Source organism: Mchenga conophoros, linkage group LG9 (genome assembly GCF_057382185.1).
Source record: "Mchenga conophoros isolate Kocher_MC1m ecotype Shallow Benthic linkage group LG9, M_conophoros_male_GT1.1, whole genome shotgun sequence".
NCBI classification, from domain to species: domain Eukaryota; kingdom Metazoa; phylum Chordata; class Actinopteri; order Cichliformes; family Cichlidae; genus Mchenga; species Mchenga conophoros.
In genome coordinates this window covers 28326440-28352329 of record NC_140534.1, presented here as the reverse complement: position 1 = coordinate 28352329, position 25890 = coordinate 28326440, and the positions used below count along the sequence as shown (strand labels likewise).

Genomic DNA, 25890 nt, shown 5'->3' with positions numbered 1-25890 from the left:
GTTGCATTCAGTTAAGTTGGACTAGACTGTAATACAAACTGTTCAGTTTGTCAACAATAAAACTGACTGAAATGAGAGAAAGACTGAGTGCGAGACTTTGATATTAGATAAAATGAATATTGATAAAGTTTACCTTTATGTACAGAATCTGAATATTGCAAAATATTTTTTTTAAAAATTGCAATAATATCGTATCGTGGGATGTATGGTGATTCCCACCTCTATGAACCATGTGTGAAACAAATAAATAAATGAAATGAAATGAATGCAAATGTGAAAGATTTGGCTCAAATCGTCATCAGTATGGAGAGAAAATGTCAGGAGAGAGGTACAATATTCAGTGTCTACAAACAATGTTTAAAAAATGTTGAAGGCTCTGTCACGATTTGGGGCTTCAGTGGTGTCGGTGAGATCTTGTCAGCATTGATGGAATTATTAATACCATCAGATCCACCGTGCAATACCATCTTTAAGTCTTAAGTCTACTTAAAGAAATAACAAGAAGTCTGCCTCACACAGTTCAGGCTGTGTGGAAGAAAAAAAGTGGTCATAACATTGCAGCATACTGAAACACCAGTGCATTAGTAAATCATTTGAAGTACTGTCCTGTTGATGACAGTTTTGTGGAAAGGTTGATGGCTCAGCACCCAGTTCTACATAAGACTGCTGATTATGCATGCTGTTGGCCAATTTCTAAAGCATGTCGGGATGAAGTGCAATCAATTTCCTCTCTTCTAAGCATCTCAGAAACTGCCTTTTGGGTTTTGCTCTTTACATTTGGATGCACAAGACACCCTGACGCTGGGGAAACTTAGTGTTAGATGAGGCTGCTGTCTGTCTCCATTTCTATAATCTGAGTGTGCCTTTTTTGGTGCCTGCAGTTTGTGTGTGATAGGATGACATCATACTGTCCTCTGGCTATTACCCTTAGTTGTACTTGTACCGGGAAGTCCTAATCCAGTCCAGTATAAGTCCAGATCCAGGTTTTCTCCAGCTGCTGTCTCAGAGTGGGGGTGGGACTGCAGTGCAGAGAGAGAGAGAGAGAGAGAGCGGGCAAGTGAGAGAGCGGGCAAGAGAGAGAAGTGCTTGCCAGTGTGGTACTGTGCTACGAAAATCCACATAACAGGCAGAAAGAACATATAAAGGAAGAGGAGAGGAAGAAGGCTTGCTGAGCATACTGCCTGTAGACGCAAACTCCACATAGGTAACTACACTCTGATGCATGCATGTTTCACCATTTGTTTGTGTTAGTCCCTGTGCATGAGTGTGCCAAGGCTTCTACAGTTCAGAGTGAGTCATTTGAATATAAACCGCAAATTGAATTTGCAGCAGAGGTAGCGAGGTAGATTCTTTCTTTTTCATGCTTTGAGCAATTTTTGATGCTTTCGAATTTACAAGGAAATCCACCCGCTGGATTAATTGGATTGGCTCATTGTCTGTACATCCCAAACATCCTGATGAAGCAAAAAGCTAGATTTGGAACAGATGAATATGACTGTGTGTGTATGTGTGCATGTCTGCGTGTGTGTAGTCAGTATGGGCAGATGTTGCCATCACAGGTGCGTTTGCCATGTCAAAAACACAGATGGTCTTCACCTGTTTCTCTCTACAACCCCTCTCATCATCCTCTACATCACAAATGCCCTTTTTACACGTGTCCATTTACTGCAGCTCATTTTGTTTATTTATTTATTTATTTATTTCTTCTAATGCTCCAATGAACAGGAGACCATCACATTTGCAAAAGTACTACAGTTCCCAAATACTGCAGTACACAAGGACCAAAAACTCAAAAAGCAGCTGTGCTCAAGGTTACATGTTTTTTTCTTCTTAAATTTAAGAAGATTTAATTTTCACTTCTCTCTCCATCTTTCTCAATGTCTCTCTCTCTCTCTGTCTCTCTCTCTCTCTCTCTCTGACCCTCCCTGCATCAGCCATGACCAACAACCAGACAGCATGTGTGTGTTTGTGTGGTTCAAAGGGTGTGGTTTGTGGATTCACATCAGTGTTATTTTTGATGCGTCTCAAATGCTCCATACTTTCATTACCCACCTCCCCTATTTTCTCCTTCTGTCACCCTTATTTCAGCTTCCATTTGTTTCCATGGCAACTGTGTTTGATCTCCTCCACCCCTCCATTTGAGCACCCTTCTTGTCACCCCATTTCTTTCCTACCCCCCCCCCCCCACACACACACACACACACACACACACACACACACACACACACGTACGTTCAGATCAGAGACTTTTCTCCCACACCCTATTTTCCCCTCGTGTCTCTCACCTTTCCACTTACCACCACTTCTTCTTGGAGAGGCAGCCACACCCTCCCTCACTACTAGTTCTGCAGTCATCTCCATCCTGCCTTCTGTTTTTTCATCCAACTTCTCCTATTTTTTCCTCCTCTTGAGGCAATTCTTCCACCTCAAAACACATCCCCTACCTACCCATTATCTTCACAGCAGGCCTCTCCTCGCAGCTTTATGTGCTCCCTCACCTTTTGAATTATGCATACGATATCACCGGTCACATCTGATCAACATGCTGACCTTGTTACAGTCGTGTATGCGTGTGCACTAGCGAGCATGTCTTTAGGTATATTTATAAGGGTGGCTTATATGATACATGACACAATGCAACACACGCTCTGTGTATCGTATGATGCCACATTAAATCATTTCAGTCTAAAGCATAATGGATTATGCTCCTCTGTTTTCTAATTATGTTAAGTGTGTGGAAAGCTGTTTGTTTGTGCCCATGTTTTATTGATTAGTCTGGGAAGCTCCATAAGACGCCATCAGGGCAAGCTAAAGAAGCGATTACAAGCCGCGATGTTGTGGTGACTGGCTCTGACAAGGTGATATTACTTGTTAATGATCACGTATTAATGTGTTGTTAAGCACTGGAGCCAAGCAAACCACCCATTAGAAATCTCTGGTTACCTAATGTTCAGTTTTTCCTGACCTGAGATACTGCATGATTTTATTTGATAGAATAATACTATAGTTGAGTCTAAGGTTTACCCAAATACAGGAAGCTGACTGATGCACAAAGGTTGTTTTCTTGCAAGGTAAAAATCACTAGAGTGTTTTCTGTACTAGTATCACTTATATAATGGTGTCGCCGCGTTAACATTAAATAGAAAGCATGGTGTAACATTTGTGATGTTTAAGAATAATGTTCTATCGTTTAAACTACAAGCATGCGGATTTGTAAGGGAAGCTTGTCAGCTATACTCTCAGTGCATTGCCTATGGCATTATGTGGAGAGGAGCCTCCCAACGGAGAGCCTATTAGTATTCACACACAGACCTCTGCAGTGATCAACACATGTTCAGGCACACAGGAGAGAAAGAGCTTCATTCATATTCATTTTACGTGTTATCAGTAATCTGCTGGCTGTGTTTACTTTAATACTGCAAGGCCCTTGCTTCCATCCTGTACCTGTCTCTCCACCTATTTTGCACACCCCCACGCATATGCAAATTCCTACAGTTTCACCATCCGAGGCATTTTCGAGGTGTGAAGAGAGACTCGGATCTGAGACTTGATTGACCGAGGGATGCAGAGCTGCAGTTCAGTTTGAGTGCGTCTGTACATGTATAAAAATGAATACCTTCAACACAAGTGTCTGCATAATTATTGTTTTCCACCTACAAAGACAAACTGCACAGAATACAAACAGTGCAAGTGTCTGTAGGAGGTCTGCTCAGCTGAATACTAAGAAAACTCACGTAGTGCTTGGCTCTGTTCCTGGTAGCACAATCAATAGTGCACAAGCACACACATGTACAGTACATACTTGTATTGGACCCATGAAAATGGAATAAAGAGAGAGAATTGCATTATAAGCCATGTCCAGATACTCAGAACCCCATCATCTAACATAACAGGATTCATTAAATAAACCAGTGCATACACACACACATACACAGAGCACTGTAGTTGGCCATCCCTTGTTCATCTGTGGGATTGTCCAGTGCTTTCCTCTGGGTGTGGCATGGTTGTGCAGAAGCATTGCAGCCATGCATGTTAAAATTTAAACCTGGCTTTGTCTACACACACAAGTAGAGGTAGTACATTTTTCATCTTCCCAAAAAGTGTCAATGGCAGCTTTTTTGTGTGTTTTTGTTGTTGTTTTATCTTTCCAGGTTTATGCCAGCATGGCAAGTTTATTTCATGTCTACACAGAACTGTAGGTGTTAGAGGGATTTTTTGGTTTTTTTTGTCTGCAGCCTGCAGACAAAAAAAAGCATCTCTTCCATTTTCTTTGAGGATATGTGTGTGAGTGTGTGTCTGCACCTATAATTTGTTTCTTATATTATGGGGGCATTAATGTGTACTGTCATGCCGAAGGAATTTAGCTTCTGCATTAGACTGGCCATTCAGTTTTAGTGTGCAGATTTGATATAAGGGTTGGACACTAAGGTTTAACGTAAGGACTGGAGATAACAGGGAGTTTGTCTAGACTCGTCTGCAGATTGTGTCTCAAGGCTCTTTTTCTCTGCCTTGGCTATGTGTTGCAATAAAGGGTTTTAATAACTGCAGGGCTATATCTCCTGCGTGGTGTTTTCCACCACATGGGTTATAATTCATGCGTGGGTGTACTATTATGTTGTTCTGGTGATTTTTATTGGAATAACCTGACCTTTTTGAGTGAATTTTTGTTTTTTTGTTGTTGTTTTTTTATGCTTGACCTTGGGCCATATGAGCGTTAAAACAAACAACTGCTCAGTCGCCTCCAAATAACTATTAGGGTTAAAAAATAAATCGATATTTCTCCACTCGTGAAAATATGCCGTGTGCAACCTACAAACAGCCCTCAAAATCCACAGATTGAACAAAGATATTGGCCCAGCTGGACCGAGCTCGGCGGGCCACCTGCAGTTCAGGCGCTGATTTATGTGTGAGTCTGTGTGTTGAAGTACTTTTCGTTTGAAAAACAAAAGGGGATGAAAATCAAAGGACTGAGAGAGCGAGAGGGGGCTGGACTGAGAGGCGGCTGTATGAGTGCACAAATTGCTGCTTTTAAACATCTGAATTTGTCAGAATTGCCTTGGCAGTAAGTGGACCTCAGGCAATTTCCTACCCTCCAAATTATGGCAATTATTACAAATTATTTCTGTCATGTGTTAGCACAGTGGACAACAAGAAGAAAACTAGCTTTTTTATCATTATTTTAACTTATATATGTGGTTATGATTATACACGGATTACATTGCAATAAAAAGATCGAGAGAAGTGAACCCTTGTTTGGGCTTTCAACATCCGTATGTAAACACAAAAGTGTGATAAACATTTGTTATATGATTATAAGTGCCGCTTACAAAGAGCAGGATGAGCAACGTGTATTCGTGCTCGGTTGAAACCAAAATAAAAAAAACGCTGAATATGAAATATCACCTCACTGCTGTGCTGCTAAATCAACCCATGAATAAAAGAGTGACTGCAGAAAAGCAGAGCGCGACAGAGAAACAAAGCCTGTGAGAGCAGCGGGGGTTGTAATTCATTATTCATCTTCTAATTTGACATTAGAGGTCAGTGTGTGTTCCTCCCCTGCTTCCTACCTCCTCTGCCTCCTCCGCCTCGCCTTCACTCTCTTGTGTGAATTCCTAATCTGACCGGGTGTATTGAACTTGCAGAGTTTGTTTTGTCTGTACATCAGCAAAAACTGACGCCTACAAATGCTTGACTGTTCAAAGCTGTACGTGGAGTTTGTTGTGTCTGTCGATTGTTTATTTCGAGCTCTGTAGTCATTTGTAGAGATCCTGATGTTTCTTCTCTCAGTATCTAATTACAAGTTGTAGTTCCAGATAACTAACCTGTCTCAGTAAACATTCAACAGATAGGTTCTTTAAAAGTCATCTGGTGATGACAGCTTCTCTCCGATCCTGTCTCTGTGCAGAAACTGGACACATAGACCCAGTCATCATCGAGCGTTACAACACCCCAGGTTTCATTGGCTGCCTGTCGCGGGTGGAGTTCAACGGAATTGCCCCACTCAAGTCTGCACTCAGAACAGCCGTAAAGTCTCAGGCAACGCCAACAGAAAAGCAGCCTGCAGCTGCGTCACCTGCATCTTACCAGGGTAAACTGGTGGAGTCCAACTGCGGGGCATCACCTCTCACTATCCCACCAATGTCTGCTGCAACAGATCCCTGGCATCTGGACAAAACAGGTGAGTGGAACATGCTCAACAGGTTGATTTTTCATTTTTCTCACTGATAAGAAAAAGCAACGCTGTGCAGTCTGAACAGTTAATGCAGATGTGTTAGTTCTGGGTGGCAAAGGAGAGCTTATAGCCCCAAGTTTTTCTTCACAGCAGAGCAAGAGTTCATTAAGTATCCTCGAAATGCTAGTTTAAGACTTGTGTGTTTACATGTCCGTACACACACACACACACACACACAGAGACTAATGATATATCCAGCGGCAGTCTTTAGTATTTTTAGTGTCATCATTCTGGAAGCATCCGTTTTCCTCAGGCTCCGTGCCAACTGTGCCTTTGGGAGCGTTGAGCTCTCTGAAATTGATCCAGTCCATCGATCTCGACTCCAGGTCCTCACTCGAAGTCTGCTCGCAGCCATCCGTCTACAAAGTGGATTATTATTTATGTTGCCTTAGGTTCTCTATAGATAGCTCAGATCTATAACATATTGAGACCTCCCTCCATCCTTCCACTTTCGTAATGATTGTGCGATGCCAAGTCGACTCTTTTGCGTTAGTTTCTTTTTGTTGGTGATGACATCCTTTCCCGTTTCTGTCAGTTTACTTTTCTGTGTTCTCACCTTTCTATTATGCTTTTAAATATATTGTAGTTTTATCCAATTACATCCAAGCATATGCAGCTAGCAGAGGTAACCATGATTTAAATTTCAAAACAATAAATAAGAAAAAAATATTTTAAAAAAACAAAAACACCACCAGACAATGCACAACAATATAGTCCAGATAAGAAATACATAAAATTACAACATAAAAATCCATAAATAATAAATAAAAATCCATGGTGCATACGAAAATACAAAGGAAATAAATAAGAAGGCGTACACCATGAAAAATGACACTTAATACATAATTAGCATAAAATGAATGCTCACAGATGTGGTCCCTCTTTAGCTGTTGTTTGATGTATAGCAGCTGAATTATTATTATAATCTCACTACCTCTAGTAGAGGCTCTGGTAACTTTTTCACTAAAATTCAGTTTTAACATGATGAACTCACCCAATCAGGTTGGAGCGAGTCCATGTAAGGAGCTTATAAGCAAACTTAAATTAAAAGAAAAAAATTGAAAGCTTAAAATATTATATTTTTGAAGTGTGACCCACCGTAAAAAGGCTGATGGGGTTTTGCTGTCACCCTGCCAGGCGGGCGGCGTGGATACCCAATTATACGAATGCAATAACTTGAGAACCAATTGTCATAGTATTTTTTAAAATCCATACCATATGTGCATCTACTACAATTCTTGGACAAGTTCAAATCTTACTGACCTCAACCTTGAGATCAACGTCAGAGGTTAATCTGAAAATCACCTGGGATTTTCACATTTATACCATAGATGCATCTACTAGGAGGCTGAGAGGTAGCACTGGTGGTCACCAATAATCACTGGACACTGTACATGTAAATACATATTAGCCACCTAGCTTAATCGTTTTTTTGCATAGAAGGACCCTGGAATGTACTTCAAACCTTCCTTGCTTACTAGTGACTTCTTGACATTAAATATAGTATCTCGTCCTGCTGGCATGCGTGTCGATTTCATGCTTTGGAGAACCAAAGCGTGGACTAGCATGTTTATTCTATATGAGCAAAAAAATAATAGAATAGAGAAAAATTCTAGCTGTATTTTCTGGCCTATTGTTTAATTTGCCTGAAACTATGTAGGTTCAAATTATTGATTTAGATTGGGCCTTAACCCCTTTCTTTCCCTTTTCTTTTTCTATTCCTCCACTGACTTCTACTGACTTTCCCCCACCTGGCCCTCACCTCCTGTCCACTCCAGCGTAATCCCCACTCTGATAATAATGCGAATAATAAAATAAAATAATAAAACGAAACAAAAAGAATAACAAGAGGCACCTACAGAGACACTGTAGTGGTCGTCTTGGCAAAATAAATGTGTTTGGCACAACAAAGCATTCAGGCCATGATTCTGCTTGCTAAAACTGATTCTTACTCATGCTTGTGACTTCCCAGGAGAACTATGGGCAGTACAGCCTGCATTACAAATAGCTGACGGGCTCATAGCAGGGTGATGTTTTTCCTGTGTTAAAATATGCATATTGGGGTTGTGTTTGCACAGAACTGCTCGATTATGGAAGCCTGCAGAGAGTTAGCAGCTCTCTGCTGAGAGAAGTTATTGGCAATTTCAGCAATGTCATTTTACTTCTTTCTTTTATTACACACCCTCCACTCATCTCAACTCCTTTCATATCCACTCCTTGTACATCCAGGGAATATCACTGCAATTAAACGGTGGCAGCAGGCGTGTAAACTGCTTGAGCTCGATGAATGATTAATGAAAACCATGAAATGCATGAGACGGTGTAGTAATATATTTATTTATCTATCAGTAGTAATTTTATATGCATCTAGCTGACCCCCTATGAGCATGCATTTTGGTGACAGCAGGAAAGAAAAACTCCCTTTAACAGGAAGAAATCTCGAGCAGAACGAGGCTCATGGACGGGCGGCCATCTGCCACGACCGGTTAGGGTTGAAGGAAGGAAGACAGGACAAAGACACGTCATTATTAATTAGCAAACGTTCTCCAACCAATCGTTCCTTTTGACTTTTAACTGCTGAAGAACATCAGAGACGCCATTAAGCTCTGTGTTGATAGAGATCGTACGTATATAAAAGGCACTTTCCTGATCTGCTGGGCATTTCTATGTGCACTGTTGTTTCAGCTTGTTTTTGTGTCTTTCTCTCATTCCTTGTTTAGATGCAGTGTTCCCCTTTAATGAGGAGAGAGTGATTCCCGATGGAGTCAACAGGGACTCTGCCATCATTGGAGGTACAAAGTGCCATTATCATATCATCAAGTTAAAAGTGCTTAAACGTGGGGGTTTTTTTATTGCTAATTGATTTTCCACATTTAAGAGGTCTTTAAAGTTTTCAGTGAGTTTATTAATAATTTATTATATAGTTCTAAGTATAGCCTAAGTACGCTCTATCTGACAGTCAAACTCTAATAAATGGAACGGAGAGCAACTCTGGGTTCAGTATCTTGCTGTAGCTTGCTTGGCATGCAGACTGCAGCATAGTGGGTGACCTTCTCTGCCTCCTGAGCTACAACCACATGGTTGGCATTTATGTAGCACCTTTTGATCTTCACTAGCTTTTACTTTGGGAGGGGTAAGTGTCTTGCCCAAAACATTTGAGCAGGGCTTTATCGCTTGGGTCGGCTGTGGTTCAGGAGGTAGAATGTGGCGATCCCTGTGTCCTCTAGTCTGCAGGTCAAAGTTTCTTTGGGCGAGATACTGAACCCCAAGCTGCCACCTGATGCATCCGCTGGAGTGTGTGTAAATGTTAGACAAGGAGTTTTGGTATAAAAAAAAAGTGTGTGTGATTGGGTGAATGAGGCTTGTAGAAGAAACTGCCTTGAGTGCTAAGTGCCCCATTTACTATTTATTTGCTCTCTGTGCTTCACACATTACAATAACCAGTGGTTGTGATGGATCGTGACCTGGATGAGCTGCTACATCACAGACATTCTGATCATAGTTAACTATTAAAAACGTCTGCTTTATACTTTTCAAGTGACAGTCAAATTCCTTCTTTCTGTCCAAAAAGTACCAAAAACAGACTACAGTTCACTAATGTTTCTAATTACATTACAAACATCGCATTACATACATTTTTATTACATTAATCTCCCAGTTGAGATGGCAGAAGCAGGCTGTGTTTGCCTTTGCTTAGACATTGACTCATATGAGGAATTTCATGGTCGGAGCAGGTTGGTAGCAGTATTTGAAAAAGCCTCTCTGTCTCTACTACAGGTATTATCGCAGTGGTGATCTTCACCATCTTATGCACTCTGGTGTTCCTGATCCGCTACATGTTCCGTCACAAAGGCACTTACCACACCAACGAGGCAAAGGCCAGCGGGGAGTCGGCCGCGGAATCAGCGGATACGGCCATCATCGGCACCGACAACCCAGAAACCATTGACGAATCAAAGAAGGAATGGTTCATCTAACAGCCAATCAGAAAGAACTCTGAGAGAGGGAAAGCAATGTTTTAGATCATCCGATGCCACAGAGATAGAGGTGGTTTAAGTCAAGGCCAATCACAGAATGGACAGAGGATTGGCTATTCAAAAGGACAATAATCTCCCAGGGAAGGTTGGGGCAACGGGGAAGACTGTACAGAAATCCTTTTGTTTTGTTCTGTTTTTTTATATATCCAGAGTATTAGAAAGAGAAGGAAGGGACACTTATTCAACTGAGCACAGCTGTAAGAGACTGTACATGTATATACTAACCGGCTTGTCCTTCTTTGTGTCGTGCTTGGGAGTTTTCAGGAGTCCTTTGAATACTGTATATGACAAATAATTATACTTACTGGGTCGTGTGATAGCAAAGGTTTATTGCCAGTCCCTGTTGCGTTTTGATTTTATATTTTAACAAAACTCTTATATCAAAAATGATCAAATCGACATGCCAAACCTTTGTTTTTGTTTTATTCTTTCTTTTTTCTTCTTCTTCTTTGTATTTTTTATTGTTTCAAGCTGCGGATGCACCAGTTTGTCACATAATTCATGTCGTGGTTATATAGAACTGAATATGGATGCCAAAAGTCACCTTGTAAATATGATATTATTTTCTCCCTTTTCTCGAAAGATTTATTTAGTGTCAGACGCATAAAGCAAATTAGAAATTTCATATCTATATGAGAGTGGCGCCACACGTCTCGTCTGTCGCATTATAAACGTGTAAAATACAGAGTTTTACGTTTAAATCTTATGACATTCGATTGTAAGGGACACTCCTTTCTGTGGAAGGGCACCGAGGGGTTTCTCAGTGCATGATGGGGAAATCATGACGCCATCATCGCCATCTTCTTCATCTTCATGGTCACGGCAGCTTTCTTTGGATTTGGAATGAGTGAATCTGCGAGCCTTTACTCGTGCGGGCTTCAGCATGTTTGTTTGTTTCTTTGCCAAACACTTGAGTCTTATGTCAGATTTTCATGTTCAATTTGATATTTGAGTTGGTTTTTTGTTTTGTTTTTATACATTTGAAACCAGTGTTGGGCTGTAGTTTTTAAAGCACATGCATGCGTCTGTGCGTAGGTGAATTAGGGAAAATGAGCTTTAGAAGGGGCCGTTTGGGCATGCGCGAAGACCAGACCAAACAGCTTGACTGATGCGTACTGAGTTTTCATCGATGCACTAGGCATTAAGTGGGCGAAGCAGCGTGAAATGAAAAATCAATTTATATCTGAAAAACACCTGGGACGAAGTTAAGAAGATAATTGGCTTATTATTCCAGCGTGCCTTCAAGGTGCTGAGCCGTTTGGCCTTGCCTCACACTCACAAACCTGCGAGAAAAACTTGACTGCTGCTGCACGAAATCGGACTTAATAGCGTTTTCAGGTGTTTTTTTATGTTGTATTTAAATGGTGCTGTGTTCACTTACGCAGAAAAATCTTGGTTGGAAAAAAAAAACTTTTGAAATTTAAAAAAAAGCCAGACTTTCCAAGTATTTGTGCAGCAGTAGCAGCTTCAACGCACACGCTTACACCTCCCCTCACACGTGCACACAACAACATGCATGTTTGATGAAGTGTGAGTCATTTGCTCGTTTGCAAGAAAAACACGTTTAGGATGAGGAGGCAGACACGAGCGTCACCCTGCAGTGTGCAACTGCGGTCCAACATGCATTCAAATATGATCTATTTATGTTTAAGTTATTTTTATGTTTACCTGTTTACCTTACCATGGCTTCTACAGAACGTGTTACAGCTGAAACCTGCTGCCAACTCTATTTTGTTGTGAAGTTGCTTTATTTTGTATGTCTGTTTGATCAAATTGCTCCCACGGCGCTCGCGCAGTGAATCACGAATCGCCTCGTGATCGAGCGCTTGCTGTGGATCACTTCATGTGAGACATTAGGAGCAGCTGCTGAGCTCAGCTTGCCTTCTACTGAGGCCTCAAAGAAGAATTCATCTGCTTTTACTTCGCATCCCGTAGGGCAAACAAGTGACTCTACCGATGCTTTGTTGTTTTTGGATTTCGATTTTCAGACTTTTAAAATGCATAACTTCATCCTCGATATATGTTTTGAACTTAACGGCGATGATAATTGATTATCAGCGCAGACAGGCAAAACCTTAACCCACATGTTTTGCTTTTAGTTCTCTTGAGTTCAATAAAGAGTGTTTGATCTTTAATAGCAGTTTCTTCGTCTTCTTCTTCTTGTTCAGACACTCGCAGCGTAATGATGCACATCAAAGACAGTACTAAAGATATTCAAGGAACATTTTGTGTCTTAGCCATGTAACCATTAAGAAACAGGGACTATGGAAGAATCTAACCTATTTGCTTTAGTTCGACTTATATAAGTTAAAATTATATAAAACTGATATAATACTTAATAAACGCTATGTAGTTTTTCCTTTGAAAAGTCCGTAATGAACAAATGTGGAAGTTCCAGAAGGTCATATGCTGCCCTCTGGTGGGCAGACAGTGCACCTTCTTAGTCACCCAGATTTACAGAGCATACACACTGATGATTAATGACAGATTACCAAACTAAATAAAGTTAAAAGCTCATAGCTGATGAATTATATTCAGAATCAGTAATAAGTAATATATGAAAGTATATCAAATATAAACTTGCTGACAAAGGTACCCAAAGCAATGAGGCGCTACAAAAAAAGGACTGAAGTGTCCTTAAGATGATAAAGTTGTAGATAAATGTGTTCACTTAAGTTCAGCATGTTTGATTTTAAAGTGATGTCAGGTCTTTATATCTCTTACTCATCAGAAATGTAGTGCTACTCTGCTTTTCCTCAGGAGGGATTTGTTCTGCGTGCCTGGTAATTAAATTAAATTAATTCTGATTACTTTGTGTTTGTTTGTCTGCCCACACCTTTGAACCGAGGTATTGTCTTGTCGTTGTTATTACTGTTGCCATGATCCAGAACTAAATAGCAATATAGCTGCCCCATAATCAGTTTGTGTTATTATAATCTTCGTTTCATTATGTCTGTCGATTGAATAGCTGCCTATATCACTCGCAGCCGCATATTTGCATAACTGCAACTCATCCTTAAACCCTTTGACAAGGACTGTCTCCTAATGTAATGTGGTAAAGTATCCAACACACTCTCGCATGCCTGACAGTGAGCTGATGGGGAGCATTGTGTGTTAAAATATTCACGTAGCTTCCAAAAAAACCTTCACAGAACACACACACACACACAAAATTATTGTGAAATCAGACACTTTTTAACAGCTTTATTAGCTTTGAGGTTGGAAAACAGGAGAAAAAAAAGTCTGCAAAAGAAATCAGAAGTTACAAAAGACAACTTATAATATTTCCGTGTACTTCAGTCCCTTTTTTTCTTACAAGCAGGCCTTTATTGTTCCACTCTGATGCCCCAGTTAATGTGCATGTTGACAAGTATGAGAGCTCAACTAGGATCAGGGTTGGTCTTTGGTGTGCAGCAGAAAACAGAGTGAAATGCTTGAGGTTCATTGTCCCAGGGTGTAGCTTTGTGAATCCGTCATGACTGTAGGGGGGAGAGGGGTTGGACGAATGTGGTGGGGGGGGATGCTGCTGAGATGGAAGATTTGGGCTCCTCAGGCGTCGGGACACTCACCTGTAACGCATATTAGAAAGGCTGGTGAGCGAAGGTCTGCCTCGCTCACAGAATCAGTTACATTGTTGATACTGTTAACTTACCATTCTTGGGCAGCATAACAATGTTCTCAGCGAGGATACCAGTCTCCAAAGAGAACTGCGAGAATTTCTCCTGCAGGACAGCGCTGGTGTCGGGAGTGCGACCTACAATAAAAAATGACGGCGCTCTTCAAGAATGAGCAAATCCCGGAGAGCATTCCTAGAAAGTTACTCTTATTTTGGTAAGACAAACTCACTGTAAAGCTTGTTGAGGACCTCGGACACCCCATTCTTTGTCTTGATGGTGTGGACCAGGGCGTACTCATCGTAAACAACGTCAACAATGCGCATGTCGTTGTCATTGTTCCAAGCTGGTGGGGTCACAGAAATCATGTTAAATCTAAGTATTCAAATATATGTCAGATTTTGGGGCAGTTTTAAAGGCGTCTCTACTTACTTTGGCTGTGGAAGGTGAAACGTCCAGGAGTGTCTGTTTTCTTAGCCAGGTGAGTCATTCTCCAGCAGGAGCCATCAGTACTTAAATGGGGAAAAAATGACCAGTTTATTAGATATCCTCCCTAAAAAAGACAATCATTGCCATTTAATTTATTTTATTTTATCTTATTTTGAAAGCACAATTATACTCACTTCAGGTTGGAGTAAGAGAGGTCCAGATCTTCTACATCAGTAGGAGTTAAGAAAGCAGTCCCCATCTTCATGGTTGCTTTGTGGTTCACAAACCACTGAGCATTTGTAGCAAAGCCAACCATGTACCACTTGCCCGCCACCTGTAAGAAAGCAAACACTGTTTAAAAAGAGGTTATCTAAACCCTACCTGCATTACTGCTTCCCCTCTGCTTTCTAAAAGTGAGGGGTTGTTTTTGTCTGTGCAACAACCCAAAGACAGACGCAAATAACTTCTTTCCTTTTAAATGTGTATTTGTTACCTTCTCCAGGTTGAAGTCTTTTACGGGCATGACATCTGCACATGCAGCCAGCACGCACACCAGGGCGGCCAGCATCCTCAGCAGTGTGCTCCTCATGGCTTCTTCTGTCTGTGCTTCGGCAGCAAGGAGTGATCAGGAGTGTCAAGGCGGTTTGATGGGAAAGAGCAAGCGGAGGCTTCTTATATTTGCTGCAGGGTACAGCCCTACCCCCATTCTGTCTCCTCCCCACAATCCTGCTGTTCGCTACACCATTACAAAAACCCTCAGGCAAATCACGGCTGTTACACAACTGGCACGTGTGAATAGAGCCAGGACACAGGGGTAGAAGAGATGGGGTTTAAACATTAGTGTCCAAGCATGCCTGGCCAAAATGTCACATGTATAAAATCAGTGTGTTTTCCATTTTTCTGGATATGATAAACCATTGGCATCCAGTATTTCCTGCATGGTCAGGGATTTTTAAGAACTTCATGGTGAAAAAAAAATAAAAATCATTCTCATAAATAACTTTGCCAGTGTTGCATACAGTGGCTTGATTGTTCCTTGCAGCCTCTGAGCACTGACTCACATCATTGTACTGGTTTCTTTCTTTCTTTCTTACTTTCATAAAACCTTTGGTGCATGCAGAATTTCGGTGAGAACCTCTGAGTTTTGTAACTACCAGGGAGTTGGAGCATGCACTATTGACTTGTTTAAATTTAAATATTGCATTTATGTTACAGCAAATCCCCCCTTGACTTTGTTTCTGTGTATTGTATCATTTGCTTGTTACATAAAGTGCTGATTAGCTGTGAATTCTTTATTTTTGCTGACATGTACCGATGACTTATCAAACCTCTCCTCTGTTATGAGACCAGACGAGCACAGACTTGTAATCAGCTGGTTATGAAACACTCACATATCCACACAAACAGGGACACAGAGAGAGAGAGAGAGAGGTGCTGGTTGGAGCGAGGGGAAGTGGTAAGAGGCACTTTTGGTGAGTTTTGTAACCACCCTTGTGACATCTGGGCCTTATTATCTCCATTCCTGGCCCCCTCATCCAATTTTTGCATCCTCAAGCACAAAACAAAAATGTGCATTCGCCTCTCAATGGTAAATCTCGGGATAAAAAAACACATGTTGACACTTCCATCTCACCACAGGATTACCAAACAGCAAATAAGGACAATTAAAAGCATTCAACAACAGCTTGATTTGACTCTTATGTCCTTTTATTCAGTGTGTGGCTGAGGACATTTAATGTTAGGGGTGAATTCAAAAGCGTTGCTCTCCATCGTCCCCTGAGCTCCGCCTCTTCAGCATGTGGGAACACAATCTGTTAAACAAGGAATGCCAGGTTAAATTACAGAGAAACCGTGCTGATGTTTTTCAGCAGGCAGTGGAAGTTAGATAACGTGTTGACAACGTTTTAAAAACTGACTGCAGGAGCACAGCCTGCAGGAACAAAAGTCAGCACTGTTTCTGAGAAGGTCTGGCTCACTTTTCTTTTTTCCCCCCAAGTGATACATGATGCCATTTAAAAAAAAAAAAAAACCTCATACTGTTATTCAACAGTGGGTCTCCCGCTTAGAAACACTCTGTGATATCTTCCTACTTATAGCTGTCAAATCTTTTTTGTACAAAATATGCAGGATGATTAAAAATCATGACATGTACCATTTTACCCACATGTTTGATACCATGCTCGAGCCATGATTATAACTTGCTTTGACCAGCTACATATCCCACATGGTGTGAAGAACCTCTATGCTTCTGTTAATCTACAGTATAGACATTTAACTGGTGATATTTTGCCATTTAACCCATTTGTCTCATAAAATAAAAGCGCTTCTGAGCAAAAACAAGATTTTGACTTTAAAGTATGCAAAACTGATTTATTTGCAGTTTTTAACAGAGCTCGAATGTGTATTTTAGCATTGAAAATGTCATATCTGTCTGCTGTACTTATGAGGGATCAAAAATGTCAAACTCAGTTTCAGGTTGCGTGACCTCATTAAATTTCCCAAAGTTACTGTACACAAAAATCACGTGATTCTGAGGAGGTCAGTAGGGAGGTACTCACCGAGTGAGCAAGTACTGTTATCACATGGTGATTTTAGCTTTCACAGCATTTTTCAAGAATCCTCATCAGCTATTCAAATCAAACCACACTGCAGGAAACTAGACAAGAGCTTTAGCCTAAACTAAATGTACATTGTTGCTGTGCTTCGGCATTTAATACATTTAAACTGTTCATTTATTTAAATTAAACATTGTACATATTAACATTTAAGTTACTGCCCAAAGGGGATCTGAATTATTCTCCTCATTTTGTTTTGCACACTGGTTATTGCCTTTGGCTTAATTACATTTTTTAAGTCAATAACTTGTTTTTTCATAACATACTGCTTAGCTTAGATTATACAAAACAAACTATGAAGAACATATTAACCAGGTAACACAAGCAGCTCGAGATGAGTGTTTTTTTTCCTCTAGTAACATGTGAGGGAAAAGTGCCGTGAGCCACAATCACAGCACAAAGCTGCAGCTCATTTGGGGTGAAACTAATTGTGTGGTATTGAGTTCCTGTTTCTCTTTATTCTTTATCCTTTATTCTTGTCGCCTCCGTACGTTTTTTGCACCTTAACTACTCCCTCAGTTTTCAGCCGATTTTCTCAGTTCAAACTCTAATCTGTTCTGCTCTTTCTGGCTATATCTTTTGGTGTTTATTGCTATTATACTTTTTAAAATATTACACTTTTTTCCTTTAATTTGTCCCATTGAAATGAATGGAAAACTTCAGAAATTCTGCTAAAACTTTCTTGTTTTCGAAACTTAACTCATGCTTTCACCTAGAAACTCCATTCAAACTTTAAAACGTTCTCAAATGATTGGTCTTTTCCTGTGTGATTCAGCTTTTTCATATCTGTTACCGTTTTCATTTAATGCCTCTTTAAGTTTTCAGTTGCAGCTTTGTGATTTTTCAGAAAATACATGCGTTGTTATGGTTGCTATGCAATTAACTCAGAGTGAGAGCTGCTGCTTTCTGAAGTTTCTCTTCATGTCCGAACAACTTCTTGCTCAATTTTCACCCAACCTCCACAAATTATACATCAAAACGTAGGTATTTTTGCTGGCTTTCAGAAAATGTTACTATCACTGTTGTGGAAGTTACAGATTTTTATCAAATCGCCTCAGAGCAACAAAAAGTTTTAAAACTCTCCATTCAAAGTCTATGGGGAGTTGGTTCAAAACCAGCGCTGGATTTCTCTAATGAGAGGCATTTTCAAATCGTCATATCTCTGTAACAAAGCAAAGTTAAGACATGAGGCTTGTGCCAATTCATCTTCAGACACTGCTGACACTCAAGGTCGAAGCAGTTTTTACAGTCATCTTACCATTGTGCCATAAATTACGTTTGTTTGAGGGGTGGAAATCTGTCCTCCTCTCAGTTTTCAAACTCCGAAAATTCTGACTGCTCATCACCCTATTTTCCAGGCGCCCGTTCTCTTTCCCAGTGGCGCAGTTGGTAATGACACAGGTCTGAAGCCCAAAGGTCGTGGGTTCAATTCCACCTTGTCCACATGTTTTCTTCCACTACAAATTAATACACTATCACAGACCTGTAATTCATATTGATAATTTCTTACAATTCGGCAACATTTTATGATTTTGGCAGCTTTTCTAATATGGACCTCAGATTCTTGTTAACGCTCCATGGCAGAAATACATACAAGTACACCGCCTGATGAAGCAGACAGAAGCAGTACCTCTGATTGGTTCAGCATTTTCACCTCTTATCAGCACAAATCTCAGCCTCTTCTGCTGTTTTCATTAGAATTTTAAGCTTTTCCAGAAATTCTGCTGATTGAACTCTTTTCAGCAAAATTTTCAGTTTTTTCTGCTGTTTTCAGCAAAAACCTCTTTTCAGCAGAAATTCTGCTGATTGAACTCTTTTCAGCAAAATTTTCAGTTTTTTCTGCTGTTTTCAGCAAAAACCTCTTTTCAGCAGAAATTCTGCTGATTGAACTCTTTTCAGCAGAATTTTCACCTCTTTTCTGCAAAATTTGCAGCCTTTTCACCTCTTATCAGCACAATTCTCAGCAGGTTCTGCTCATTTCAGCACAATTGTCAATCTCTCCACCTCTTCTTTGTGAGAATGAGTTTGGCTCAGTAAGCTAAATAACTACCCTTAGACCAGAAGGGCCAGGTTCAAATCCTGCTCAGGGAAATCTTTTTTTTTTTTTTTTTTTTAAATTTCAAAATTTTCAGCTTTTTTCAGCAGACATCTTCAGCGTTAAGGCATCCACACAGCATTTTCACAGGAAATGCAAATTTTTCTAGTTCTTGTTTGCAGTTCTTTATGTAAAGCATGTTGTTAAGAAAAAATCTGCATAAATACAATTTGTTAATATTATTTATTATATTGCACTGAATCAGTGAAGCTTCTTACAGTACATGGGAGAAAATGCTAGGAAATAAGTCGTGAGCGCTTTGCCAGGGAAATGCAATGCAATTACTCGTGGATGTACTTGTCAGCACTAGGCCTGCATACTACACCAGTAAGTAAAAACCTGAAAAATAATATAAGTTTGTCTCAGTGGCATTGCACATGCTTATCTTGTTTCTGTCTGGCCATTTTGTTTGTGACAAATCGAAACATTATCACCCTTTCTTTTTAGGGGATTGCTTTTAAGTACATACGTCACTTAAGTTAATACATTTAAAAATGTTTAAAAAGAAAAAACAGCATGTAACTTACTGATCACATGATCTCGATCCACATCACCGCAGTGACCTAGAAAGCAAAAATAAATTCACATGCCATTATTTAGCCCTCTGGGGAGCTTTTACTATATATCAACATATGGCTAGTAGTAGTGTGACTTACTCTGACCAGTCATTTACTACATATGTAGTGTGTTGTTGTGTTATTTTGTAATGCACTGTGTTCAGAAAATATTTGGATTGTGTTCTCAAAGGTTACACGGTATATTCATTTGGTTAATCTAGCTATCAGAGATCCAGAGCTTGTCTAGCTATGCAGTCATCATGTGTTTCAAAATGCCAGCTTACATGAAATAGATTGCTATTAGTATTCTGTATGATAACTGTAAAATTAGCCATACTGTAGGTGGGGAAGGGGAAGTGGTAGGCCCGCTGCAAATTCTGTTTTGCAGCAAGCTCTTCAAACTTGGTTAGCAGCGGCTCTGACAGATTGTCCACAGACTTCCCTGCGAACACAGCACAACACAAAAACCCTTTAACATATTTACCAAAGTAATAAAGTATCAACAGTGCTGTGCTGCTCAATATAAAGTACCTAAAAAAGTAAGGGAGGAACCTACCATAGAGTTTCATTGTGATCTTGCCCTGTTTCTGGTAGTACATGATGGCATAGGAATTGTAGTCTGTATCCCCAATCACTATCTCAATATTCTGCTCAGGGGGAGATCCTGGTATATAGAGAACAGAGAGCAAAGTACACACAGGATCCTGCTTTATTCTGGGACACTAAGAAACAAAACTGACCTTTCAGTGTCAGTCTTCCTGGGACTGATGTTAGATGATAGACTTGTAATATCTCCCAACACTGGTGATTACTGAGAAGAGAAGAGAAGAGAAGAGAAGACTTTGTACTTTTCGGACAGTGCATGACAAATTAATCAATAAAACTTGTTTTTTCTCTGTTGAGGCCAGAAAGATTTCGTAGCACTCATACAGCAACAAAAGCTTTCATAGAATGCTCTCCAAAAACAACACAAGCCACATTTTTTCCATTTAAATGGGATATTATACTTCTAGGTCAGTTTGGCCAAAAAAGAGTTAGCAGAAAAGCTGACGGATTTAACAGTTCTACCTCATCCTTCCTGTTTTTGAAGATGCATAAATAACATTAAACACATGGCAAGGAATAATATCAGTAAGAATGGAATGAGGGATTCAAGAAATTGGCTCCCTCTGCTGCCAAAAAAATAGAAAGAAAGCAAAGAACATACAGAAGAATCAGCCACATGTGCAGCTGTACTCACTGCCTTGTTTTGGTGCTAACAGACAGCGTTTCATTAGAGGTAGCGGTACGAGCAATGGTGATTACTGTTGGCTCCACCTTGGTCCCGTGATTTACCAGGTAAGAGCATTTGGAGGCAGTATTAAGCAGGTACCATGTTCCCAGCATCTAGGACACACGCAATCAGAGAAAGGAAAAAACAAGATTTCAAAATATCTCAAATTCAATCAATTTGTCATAGACAAATGTCTTATCGGATTATTCTAATTCATCCCATCCCACTGAAATCAAAATTCCAAAAATGTTCCCGTGTCAAAACAAAAACATTTCTTTTAAATGCCCTGCTCTATCCCCTTCATATCCGTTCACCTGCACAGAAAAATTCCCTCATTGCCTCAAACACAATATTGACACAATTATGTAAGTTTGCCTGCATCAGCAGCCCCCACAGTAATCCATAAAAATCAGAGCTTTCACAGCGATCGAAAGTTTGAAGAATAAAGGCTTCTCAGAACTGGCCTTTGACTTGTTCGAGTCTCTGAATACTTTACTTTGATTCCACATAGAATATAAGGACAAAAACTTGTTGGATTATTCTTAGACCAGTGGGACAGAGCGCTTTTGTGTGTATATGTGTGTGTGTGTCATGATCTAATCAAAGCAACAAAATAGCTTTCTGGCTATTTTCTTATGTTTATATTGACTCATCCACCATTAAGTTACTTTCACATAGTTTCCGCAGATTCTTCTGCAGTCCTACAATCAAAAAAAAACAGTGTTCAGAGGTAAAATAACAGCACACAGAGCTGTCTGCTGTGTTGGCGACGTCTGCAACTGCCTGGAAACAGTCGGTCTCTTGGCAGTTGCAGCTTTTTCATGAATCTCACTGTCTTCAGCAGAAGGTTAAAAAGATTAACTAAAAAAAGAAAAAGACCAAGTACTGCTGATGTTATTTGGCACTATATAAATTGAATTGAGCAGCCAGGGCCCAATGCAGCAGTAGTGAAAATATTCCGCTTCTTTATCTTATTTCTTACCCTTTCTATGTCTATGTCTTGTTCGGGTTGGGTCTGGTCAATAGGTGTGATCTTTGGCTTCTTGGGAGGTCGTCTTTGGGGTCGGGGTCGACTCTTAGCTCCACCTACAGCCTCAGCAGAATCCCAGAGGTACACGCACATCAACATCACCACTGCAAGTATGCAACGCCATAGTCCAGCCATTGTATCGCTGACAAACAATTCTTGTTTTTGTTTTATAGGTTTTCTGTCCACCCTGCTCTGTTTCTCCCTTCAGCTGTTCTCTTTCTGCTTTACTCAACTTGCAACACATATACCCAGAAGATATGGATAAGCAAACAGAGACCCAGAGACAAACAGTGTGAAACAGAGGATGGCCTGCTGAGTTAAATATTAACTTCATGGTAGAGATGAGGCCATACTAAAGTGCTGTGGTGTGCACTTCTGAACAACAAGAGGCGGCAATAAATTACGGGCAAACATCGGGGGTCATCGCAGCACAGCGCCGGATTTAGACGTGAATTTATTTGGGGGGGGGGGAGGATCGGTCATGTTTGCGTGATTGCGATCAAAGACTTCAGCTGGATATGTACACGCAACTTCAGATTACAAACCAAAGACACAGCAATGTTTTTGCAATCCTGCAGAACAACAATTTTTTGACTGTTTTTTCCAGATATGAAAATATGCTAAACATTACAATGCTGTTAAAAACACTTTTTAAAAAATTTGGCATTAATGGCTTCACATATCCTACACATATGTTCCAAGTGGCTCATATGAGAAGACCTTCATTCAGATGACAGTTAAGGCAAAATACTTAACAAACATTAGTAAACAGTAAACACCAGTGACGAAGAGAGAACAGAAAAAAGATTATTGGAGAAGAAAAATGATTTACTGTGAGTCCTGTAGTCCTGTCCTGTGTAGACATCTCTCCAGTCCATATATCCATTAATATATGCAATATAAAACTGGTTTCAATTCACCTCCAGTTTAACCCACAATTCATCCCACTTCACATCACATAGCTTTTCACTTTAAACCCCCCCACAAAAAACAAAAGGGAAGTTCTTTAAACTGGTCCTGTTTTTTTTTTTAATGTTTTGATGAAGAGTCCATCAGTTACACTCATCCTCATCAGGTTTGTCGTTTTCTCTGGTTTTAAATGTGAGGGCAACACTGTTGATGCAGAAGCGCTGTCCTGTTGGGTCTGGTCCATCATCAAACACGTGGCCAAGGTGGGCATCGCACTGTGTGACCCAGATACAGAAACACAAAAAAGTCAGACGTTTGTGCACTTTTTTTTTTTACTTTAACCTCTGCTTTATAGCACAAACAACAAGTATCACAGCTAAACTGAATGAAACCTTGGCTTCTTTTGGTTCCTAGCACAACTCACATTTTTACAAAGGACTTCTGTCCCAGGGCTGCCCAGGCTGTTGTCAGGGCGCCGAATGATGGAGGTGTGGCTTTCATCACCCTCCCATGTCCCGTGAGCCTCATTGAATGCTGGCCAGCCTGTCCCGGAGTTGTACTTAGCCTCGGAGCTATGAAGAGAGGAAGGAAGAATTTAGTAAACATCTGCTGATTTTTTTTAAAAAATGAGCAAACAGCAAAATCATCTTATACCAGTAAGCCCTCATTTTTCAGAGTTTTAATAAAAGATTATGGTCCAGTCCAGAAAATGTGCATACCCCTTTACTGGTTAGATGTATTACCTGAAGAGTGGAGCGTCACAGCAGACACAGTGATACATCCCCATTTCAAAATGGTTCAGGTAGATCCCACTAAAGGGCTGAGAACATCCACAAATACACACACACACACACACCAGATCACAATGTAAGGAGCAGAAATACAGCTCATTTCACTACCTGTGTGTTCTTCAGCACCCTGGTTTTGCAAGTGTATACAATGACTTGTCCTTAGTCCTGTTATAACAAGATGAAATATCTCTGCGTTTCATTTTTCGGGCTGTATTTAATTCATAATGTAGTAAAAGTGTGTCGTTGTGATACAGAGCAGATCAAAGTCCACCTGAGAATGTGCTGCTGTTGATGAGATAATGTATGTCACTCTGCTGGTGTGCTTATGTGCATGTGTAACCTTCCACTTATTAATTCTGAACACAAAGCTTCTTTGGCATTAGGTTACATAATAATTATTTTGTTTTTTGTTTTTTTCATACACTGGACTCACCTCCTCAGTTCCTTTCTCTCTGGTGACTACATACTGCTCTGGGGTCAGTTTTTTATGCCAGTCTGTAGTCTCACTGTAACGTGTGAGGGACTGCAGGCCTGCACAGAGCAAAGGTCACACATTTTAGATATGCATATTTAAAACAAACCACATGTTTTGTGCGTGAGCGTGCGTGTGTGAGAGAGAGAGAGACAGTGAATCATTAAAGCCACATTTGTGGCAGAGTTTCCTGTAATTCATGCATTTTCTTATCTGATCACATTACCATTAATAATACAGACTCTGAAAACTTTAAAGCTGAGAAAGTGAGGCTGCTTGGAAATATATTCTTAAAGAATAACTAAGACTAAAATATAAACATTCTAATCTCAAAGAATTTCCACTTAACTTCTGAAATACTCTTTCAAACAGAGATGTAGAACCTCTAATAGTAAACATTCGTGCATGATGGTGCAGCGAGCTGCAGCTCAAGTACAGCGCTGATATAAATCAGAAGTTCGCTCACGGTACCTTGACATGTGGACACGGGACGGATTATGCCGGGGATCCTCCTCGGTAACTCTGCAGCTCTGGCTGTGGCGTGTTGAGAGGCAACAGCGACAATCCGGCGGACGAAACGAGACATGTTTGCTCCAGTGGAGTCAAGTGCGACTAAAGTGCAGCTTTCAGTGGAGCCAAGCAAACTTGCCCCATCGAGATTTTTCACGCCGCGGCGAGTTTGGGCTGGTCCTCGCTCGGCTTATCCGGGCTGTTAGCGGGGTTACACGGTCACAAAACACAACTGAAGCTACAAAGGTCAAAGTGGATGGAGTTCAGTCGTATTTTATTGCCAGCACTGTGCAAAGAGCGCAGTAAGCGCTGCTGAATGGGAGTGGATCAAAAAATTAAAATAAAAAAAATCTAAGATTAGATTTTAGATTTTTTTAAGACTGATACAGAGATATTTGTTGATTTAAAAATATGACATTCAAATAGGTAAGCCATATTTATTTATTTATTTAATTATTTTAGAGACATGAAACATGAAAGGATTTCTCTAGCATTTATTGTTATTTATTTAACCTGTTCCTGTATGCTTTGCTTTAGTTAATAGCTAATATTGGCTATTTGCCAGTCTATTACACAAAGTCCATATACACATGTATATAAAATCTCCACCTCATCTCCTGAGAGGTGGTATAAATACAATCCTCAGGCTCGGGTCCACTTGAGGGGACTTTGAAGGTTCTGCACAATATCGTGGTTGCTCCTGGACTGCACTCTTCGGCACAAAGACCTCTGATGTTGTGCTTGGTATCTGTTGGAGCTACTCTTCCGGTTTTGGGATTACAACACTTAGTGTTTCCATTTCCACTGTGACTACTTTAGCCTTTTCCTTTCACACCTGCTCCAGTTGTTCCTTCAGCCTTAGTTTGTGATGTCAGTTGTGCCATTTCTTCCTAGTACTGGTGTCCGCTGGGATTGCCACATCTATCTGCTGTTCACAACCATCTTTGCAGGTGTCTATTTGAATACTAATTGTTATTGTTATTATTAATAATAATAAATGGTAAAAGGCCTGTACTTGTATAGTCCCTAAGGACCCCAAAGCGCTTAACACATTCAGTCATCCACCCATTCACACACTGGTGATGGCAAGCTACATTGTAGTTACAGCCACCCTGGGGCGCACTGACAGAGGCGAGGCTGGCGGACACTGGCAACGGGTGAAGTATCTTGCCCAAGGACACAATGACCGAGACTGTCCAAGCCAGGGCTCAAACCGGCAACCTTCCGATTACAAGGCAAACTCCCAACTCTTGAGCCACGATCACACAACCAATAATAATAATAATAACCTGTTCAACTGTTCCTTAAGGCAAAAATCGGATGAGT

General features: G+C 40.4%; 4 protein-coding genes across 5 annotated transcripts in view; 1 reads left to right on the top strand and 3 right to left on the bottom strand.

The window, feature by feature from the left end:
• The window catches only part of cntnap2a (contactin associated protein 2a), a 409241-nt gene extending 396832 nt beyond the window's left edge, over positions 1-12409 (top strand). For both annotated transcript variants that reach the window (XM_085287388.1, XM_085287389.1), the window contains 3 exons: positions 5906-6178; positions 8953-9024; positions 10010-12409. In XM_085287388.1, coding sequence (XP_085143514.1) covers positions 5906-6178; positions 8953-9024; positions 10010-10209 — 545 coding nt within the window. In that variant the 3' untranslated portion in view covers positions 10210-12409. The remainder of the gene's footprint in view (positions 1-5905; positions 6179-8952; positions 9025-10009) is intronic.
• Positions 12410-13458: 1049 nt separating this feature from the next.
• LOC146567490 (lipocalin-like) lies at positions 13459-14973 on the bottom strand. Its single transcript, XM_085287387.1, has 6 exons — positions 14806-14973; positions 14507-14646; positions 14316-14395; positions 14116-14229; positions 13922-14023; positions 13459-13838 (listed from the first exon to the last, which is right to left on the bottom strand). The coding sequence occupies exons 1-6, from the start codon at positions 14899-14901 to the stop codon at positions 13819-13821; spliced, it is 552 nt and encodes a 183-aa protein (XP_085143513.1). The 5' UTR covers positions 14902-14973; the 3' UTR covers positions 13459-13818.
• A 1024-nt stretch (positions 14974-15997) lies between these two features.
• Positions 15998-22126, bottom strand: c8g (complement component 8, gamma polypeptide). The gene is made up of 7 exons (XM_085287385.1): positions 21835-22126; positions 20820-20965; positions 20320-20390; positions 20136-20243; positions 19917-20021; positions 19550-19585; positions 15998-16123 (listed from the first exon to the last, which is right to left on the bottom strand). The coding sequence occupies exons 1-7, from the start codon at positions 22015-22017 to the stop codon at positions 16104-16106; spliced, it is 669 nt and encodes a 222-aa protein (XP_085143511.1). The 5' UTR covers positions 22018-22126; the 3' UTR covers positions 15998-16103.
• A 192-nt stretch (positions 22127-22318) lies between these two features.
• msrb2 (methionine sulfoxide reductase B2) lies at positions 22319-24788 on the bottom strand. The gene is made up of 5 exons (XM_085287386.1): positions 24526-24788; positions 24016-24113; positions 23535-23611; positions 23216-23363; positions 22319-23066 (listed from the first exon to the last, which is right to left on the bottom strand). The coding sequence occupies exons 1-5, from the start codon at positions 24638-24640 to the stop codon at positions 22935-22937; spliced, it is 570 nt and encodes a 189-aa protein (XP_085143512.1). The 5' UTR covers positions 24641-24788; the 3' UTR covers positions 22319-22934.
• Positions 24789-25890: the final 1102 nt, after the last annotated feature.

What these genes read in the sequence shown, in the direction of transcription:
- msrb2 (XM_085287386.1), bottom strand. Translation starts at nt 24,640, where the DNA reads ATGTCTCGTTTCGTCCGCCGGATTGTCGCTGTTGCCTCTCAACACGCC. An exon ending in TCCCGTGTCCACATGTCAAG is followed by an intron (nt 24,114 to 24,525) that starts GTACCGTGAGCG and finishes TGCTCTGTGCAG; the next exon opens with GCCTGCAGTCCCTCACACGT. An exon ending in GAGAGAAAGGAACTGAGGAG is followed by an intron (nt 23,612 to 24,015) that starts GTGAGTCCAGTG and finishes GGATGTTCTCAG; the next exon opens with CCCTTTAGTGGGATCTACCT.
- c8g (XM_085287385.1), bottom strand. Translation starts at nt 22,017, where the DNA reads ATGGCTGGACTATGGCGTTGCATACTTGCAGTGGTGATGTTGATGTGC. An exon ending in AGGAAGACTGACACTGAAAG is followed by an intron (nt 20,244 to 20,319) that starts GTCAGTTTTGTT and finishes TCTATATACCAG; the next exon opens with GATCTCCCCCTGAGCAGAAT. An exon ending in CTTCCCCTTCCCCACCTACA is followed by an intron (nt 19,586 to 19,916) that starts GTATGGCTAATT and finishes TTTGCTTTCTAG; the next exon opens with GTCACTGCGGTGATGTGGAT.
- LOC146567490 (XM_085287387.1), bottom strand. Translation starts at nt 14,901, where the DNA reads ATGAGGAGCACACTGCTGAGGATGCTGGCCGCCCTGGTGTGCGTGCTG. An exon ending in GGTCCTCAACAAGCTTTACA is followed by an intron (nt 14,024 to 14,115) that starts GTGAGTTTGTCT and finishes TTTTTATTGTAG; the next exon opens with GTCGCACTCCCGACACCAGC. An exon ending in TGTTATGCTGCCCAAGAATG is followed by an intron (nt 13,839 to 13,921) that starts GTAAGTTAACAG and finishes TATGCGTTACAG; the next exon opens with GTGAGTGTCCCGACGCCTGA.